Here is a 6,000-nt window from a genome sequence, read left to right on the forward strand (position 1 = left end):
GAGGGTTTGATTAGGTTTAAAAAATAAAAATGTCATCCTTAACTACCACTGCATGCAGTGGCGTGAATATTATTTAAAGTGATGGGAAGGCGTCATAGATGGTGAACTACTTGGACCTTTCTTATCGTCTAAAGCTGTCTCTCCAAAGATAAGTAATAGGCAGTGACAGAATAAACCTCCTTTTGACTAGCCAACCAAATCAAAGCACTGTGTAGTTTAGGTATCACGGACAAGGACATCTTAGAACACTATTTCCATTCTGAGCAGACCTGTCAAGTGCTCCGAGGTTATGGAGTGTCTACCCGATGCCCAGACACCTCCAGGCTGTGGTACCTCAGTGCCCTTCTATTGAGGCTGTGGCCAGGCCTCAACTTTTGCCTCTTGGTGAATTTGCTTTTCTAATACTTGGTCACAACCTAAACAAGCATGTCTGGTTGTTATGACTTCTCACTGGCTGGGTTAAGGGGTTTGGGGGGGGTGCCTTTAGAAAGTTGCAAAGGAGTAGCCCTACTAAGTCAGGTGTCCTGTGGTTATGCCCAGACTGCCGAGAAGGAGAAAGGGGGGCCGAAGGGAAACTGAGACTTTTCCTCCAGGCAAACTGCGGAGAGAGGGAGATGTGTGTGTACAAAATAAACTGATGTTTTTACTGAAATGAGTCCTTCCTGGTGTCTCCATATGATAACACCCTATGGGCTGGACAGCACACACTGGGCACCCCGAAAACAGCCAAAAGACTAAATGTGAGGGTGGCTTCCCTACACCACCACTATTTCCTTCCCAGTAGGCGAAAGGGGGCAATGTGCATGACTCAAAATAGAATTGACTGGGCTCTGGGGGGTAGGTGGGAGAGCCAAGAACTCCAGGAGACTGTGCTTGTCACAGTGTGATCCTCTGAATCCATCCTGGAACCTCAGATGTCCTGAGCATAGGTCTTCCCTGGTTTTGCACCTATTCCTGCCCTGCCCTGCCCCGAAAAGATTTTCTGCCCCACAATTCCTTCTCCACCTAAGAAATGACCCTGCTATGAAATCTTGCAGTGAGAGACTTCAGCAGCAGGAGATGAAAAGCCCAGGCAGGCACCTAGGACAGAGGCCTAGGACCCGGACAGTGCCTGGAAATGGGCCTCTCAGCCCTCTGGTGGTGCCTGGGCCTCAGCAAGAACTCCACAAGTGGTACCCTCAGAAATCTACCCTGAGCAGGCAAAGCATTACTGGTGGAAACCCCAGATCCCAAATTCAACCCCAAGTCTAATCTGAAGCTTAAGCAGCAGCTGAGATTTCCCACACTGTAGAAAAAAACTCTGAAAAGTCAGGTGAATGGAATCCATCTTCTGGTTTACCTTTCCCAGTCCTGAGCCTTAAAGACTAGGAGGGTTTTCTGAGCTTGAGATCAAGCTCAGGGACAAATCTCCCAGGTTCTTTTGGCAAATCAGCACCAGCCAAGCCCAAGGAAAAGGTGTCTCTTACCTGCACATCACCTCGTGTGTCAGCAGAACTCGGCACATTTCGGGATTCTTGTTCTGTCCTTCATAGGCTATGGGCTGTCAGGAAGGACACATGGACAGGGTGAAGACTTTAGAACAAGCACTAAATCAGAGAACTCCCTCCTCTCCTGCAGCACAGAACCAGAGTCCCTGCCTGGTTAAGAAAGCTGGAGAAGTTTGCCCCTTAGTTCTCAGCAAAGAGGAATTAATTCTCCGGTGAACGGAATCTTCAGTAATCATTTGCTGTCTTCAGCCCCTCCGTTTACAGCCTCCCAACACCCAGCATTTCCCCACAGCAGATGAACCGGGGCCATCAGAGCCGGAGGTGGCGGGTGCCCCAGAATGGACTTGAGGTAAAGTGTGAATCCTAGAATGTAAATCATGAGGCAGAAGTCACCCGACAACCTGGGAAGTAGGGGGCCAGTGGTCTTACCTGTTTGGTGACCGAGTCGATGAGCCTGACGTAGAGGTCCTGCTCTGTGCGGACGCCTGCAGGGGAGGGGACAGGTGGTTGGCAAGGATGACAAAGATCTTCTCCCACCCCAACCCTTCCCCTGCCCTGGAACCCGATCCAGTTAGTCAAGCCAGGATAGAACTGACGTGAAGGAACCCCTCCACTGCCATCCTGGACCGAGGCTCCCCACGGTCCCCACAGGTAGCTTGTTTTCTACCCCCAAGCACAGGAGGAGGTACCCGCAGCAGCTGGAGGACCGCGTGCCGGCCCACAAAGCCCCTCACCGTTGCTGTAAAGGAGCTGTAACTTGTAATGAGTTCCGTTGTTGGTTTTCTCGTTGCCTTGCTCCTGAAAAGACAGAAACCCTTCATTCCTGACCGGTTCAGGGTCGGTTCCCACAACCCGGGTCCAGACCAGACCAATGGGCAAGGAGTATTTCCCACCGCTGGCCATCTTGGGAAATTTGTCACGGCCTACAGCCGCTTGACCTTCACCAGCCCTTGTCTCTCTTTCTAAAATCTCCTAAGTGTGCCCCTGCCTCCAGCGGGGGTGCTGTGATACCAGGGACAAGCAATCCCCACCCAGTCTGTCTGTCCTTCATGAGCTCCTGAGCTACTCTGTACAAAAAAGGGCAAGCCCGCCTGCCCTTTAGAAAGGCAACATTAGCCACCATTCCGAGAGGGGGGAAAAAACCAGGAGTGATCACTTCCAGTGCTTGGCAACTGGCTACCCGGGTTTCCCTTTCTTTGCACAGCCAATGGACCCAGTCCCCGCTGTTGGGCATATATTGGTTTAGGTAAACGACCCTTCATTTAGGATCAAATGTAGCTCTCAAATTAGGGTTTGAGTTCAAGAGAGGCATTTGGGGAAGTAAGCGGCCTAAGTTCCCATATAAATCTGAATCAACCCACCTACACCCCTGCCCTCCTTCCCACTGCTGAGAGAAAAATAATAACAATTAAAAAAAAAAAAAAAAAAAAAAACACTGGAAACTGACAGCGGCGGCGTTGGGTACACTTTGAAAACTAGGTCTAAAGAACTTTTTCTGCAAGGTCAATCGATGCCCTGCCGCTATTACGGACCCTAAGGCTAGGGCGCACAGCCGCCTGCGCCCAGTTTGGAGTAGGGGCCCATTGGGGTGCCTGGGGAAAATCCACTGAGTTAGAAGCTGAGGGTGAGATGCCTCAATTTATCATCCCTGATGATGCCAGTGAGCAGGGAGTGTCACCAGTGACAGATGGAGTCCTTAGTGCTGGCTGGGGAGGGGGAGGTGGTTTAAGGGGTCCGCTTACTTTGTCATTCTCCACAAAGTCCACGAAGGCCGTGCGCTCAATCTCCACCGGCTGTCCCTGCCTGTCGTAGAGCGCCAGGACAAAATGGAAGAAGTTGGATTTCCTCAAGTTAGAAGGAGGTTGCTTCTCAAAGTGGGCCCGGGATAGGGCAACTCCGCTGCACAGAAGCGTTGGGAGAGAGAAACAGAACGAGGGGGAAAGAAACACTGGGTGTTAGGCAGTTATTAACATGCCCAAAGGACAGTGCAGAAGTCCACTGCCCCGGACCCAAGACCCGAAACCTTCAGGGCCTTGATCAGTTCTGATTAAGAAGCACGCTCCCTCAGAAGGGTTGCAATCGCCCAGTTACACACCCGCCCAGAATCCCGTCCAGACGGCTTCTAATAGACCAGAAAGACCAGGGCCACCCGGCTGAAGTCCGAAGAAGCGCAGCTAACCCCCAGATGCCTGTCCCCAAACTCCAAGCGGTGACACAGATTTAAGGGGATAAGGTTCTTTCGAATTTGAACAAGTGACCCCCTTTAACTCCTGGCTAATGAATTTCTGGACCTGCTCCACGGACTCCAAGAACAGGAAGCCTGGAGCCCGAGCCTCGGTCCGCACTGTTTGCTTTACTCTGCCGAGATTTACAGTCATCGCTGGGGATAGCGGGCCAGGGTCGAGGACCTCCGCCCCCAAAAGCCGCTCCACGTGGAAAAGTCAGAATGTTTAGAGACAATCGGCATCCTGACCTAGGCGATCTGGCGCTCAAGCGTTTTCTCCATTTCCCTGACTGTAAAGTTGGACCCAGAGCCCTCCAGAGCCTTGAGTGTGTCCACAGGACCTTCCTATATACCTGTCTCTGACTGTGCCACATTTGACTAAAAGCCTTGTGGAGCCAGCGAACTTGACAGATGGTGAGGGCAGACTGCTGGCCCTGTGGTCTTCTGGATTCTTGTGCTGGGCATGGTCGCAGTCTCTTTTCTGAAAGTGTATAATTTTGGCTAGACCACCACAGATTGCCTTTTCAAACTCTGATAAAGTACGCTTTATTTTGGTCGGGAAGACAGGAGGGAGATGTCATTAAGCCCCGCTAAGGAGCGGAGCTGCGGAGCTGCCTCGGTTCCTGTCGCCGGAGCGAGCCCCCCAGACCGCTTTCGAGAGCCGCGGCCTCCGCGGAAGTACCATCTGCTTCGGGGACAACTAATCATTCTGCTCCGGAGGGGTGGCAGTCGGACACCGTAACTGCCACTTCAGTCTTCAGGCTTGCGGCCTTTGCTGCCACTCCTTGAAGAGTGGCAGCCAGTTCGCTCTACCCGGGACACCTGGAGAAGTGGCCCGTCTGCAAAAGGGGTCGTTTCTCCATGCGAAGTCCAGATTTTAAGGAGCTGGGTGCGGGGCGCGGAGGTAGAGACGAGAGCCCTTGGAAGGAGTTTGTGGGCTTCTAGAGAGGGTTAAAGGAGCTGCCTCTTGAAGACCTGGACACGAAGGCCACGAATCTCCGTTCAGAAGCGATTGTGAGAAGGGGGATTGCAGTGTCTTCTTGGGATGGAACCCTAGACAAGTTTTAACCATCCATACATGCGAAGATTTGGAAACAAAAACAACTTGAGGAGCCCCGCAAAGCTGGAGGCTGATCTTCTCCGAGGCTCAGAGCTCCATTTTCTCCTCTTCAGCGACTACTCCCGTCCTTCCGTCCACCCTCCTTCACGTCTCAGCCCCCTCGGTGTGTTTGGCCCACTCTCTCTCACCCAGGACTCTTTCCTAGAGCTCCCGACTGCCTTGCCTTCCCTGCAGTCGCTCAGGCCTCTCCCGATCCTCTCGCCGCCGCCGCCACCATCTGGCCGCTGTCTCCGAGTCTCCAAACCATCCGGAAAGATGCTGGAGGAGAGGCGCTTGCAGGCAGCGTGGGGGAAACTAGGAGTGACCGGAAAGCCGGCTCCGCTGCTGCGCCGGCCACCCTCTCGGATCTTCAGGCACCACTTGTACAGGAGTAAACGCCGCGATGTGAGCTTGAATACTACTTTTAATAATTTAAATTTTTTTTTGCCCCCAAAGATTGGACTGTGGGGGAGAAGTAAAGGAGAAACACCCATGACCTCGGTAGTTCAGAAACTCCAGTGTGGACTGCTGAAAAAAGGGTTCCCCTGGCCGCAGCGACCTGGCTGCCCGGGAAGAACCCCAGGGCGCGTAGCCTGGGAGGACAGGCAGGGACAGAGAGGGAGGGGGGCAGAGGAGAGAGGGTACACGGGGAGACAGACACAACCAAAGACTTTCAGAGCACAACGCTCCAGTCTCATTACCTCTGAGCCGCGACATTGGCGTCCACCACGCCGACATTCCGGACCCAGGACCTGACGGAATCCATCTCGGAACCCAGCGACTTTTCTTTCAGAGCTGGTCCTCTTCCTAGCGTATCTTGAATCCCAAACATTTAAAAAGTCTGGTCCTCTACTGTCGCCTTAAAAGTGACTTTACGACAACACACCGTCCTGACTTTCCAATGCTGCCAGCAAAGGGTTTTCTCCAAAGCAATCCGAGAAAGGCGGCAAGGGCCGAAGTTTGGGGCCCTCTTGGAAAGAAATAACCAGCCCTTTCCTCCACGCACAATGCAAAGTTTGCGATTTTATCCTCAGTAGCTTCAGATCTGCCGCCTCGGGGTTTCCACTCTAGGTCGCCCGCATCCTTCCAACTGCAAAGCGTTCTCCAGAAAGTGGCCACAATTTAGAAGCATCACCTGTTCTGGGAAAAACAGGAGGAGATAGATAGCTGCCTGATCGCTCCCCTTCCTC

At 52.7% G+C, this 6,000-nt stretch overlaps 1 protein-coding gene across 1 annotated transcript in view; it reads right to left on the reverse strand.

Moving 5' to 3' along the window:
- Window positions 1–5,745, reverse strand: part of EBF2 (EBF transcription factor 2) — a 195,040-nt gene extending 189,295 nt beyond the window's left edge. The window contains 5 exon segments of the mRNA XM_080926761.1: window positions 1,467–1,540; window positions 1,917–1,972; window positions 2,222–2,285; window positions 3,230–3,386; window positions 5,512–5,745. Of these exon segments, the coding sequence (XP_080782887.1) occupies window positions 1,467–1,540; window positions 1,917–1,972; window positions 2,222–2,285; window positions 3,230–3,386; window positions 5,512–5,642 (482 nt within the window). The 5' untranslated portion in view covers window positions 5,643–5,745.
- Window positions 5,746–6,000: the final 255 nt, after the last annotated feature.

Source organism: Micromys minutus, assembly GCF_963924665.1.
Source record: "Micromys minutus genome assembly, chromosome: 12".
Classification (NCBI taxonomy): Eukaryota; Metazoa; Chordata; class Mammalia; order Rodentia; family Muridae; genus Micromys; species Micromys minutus.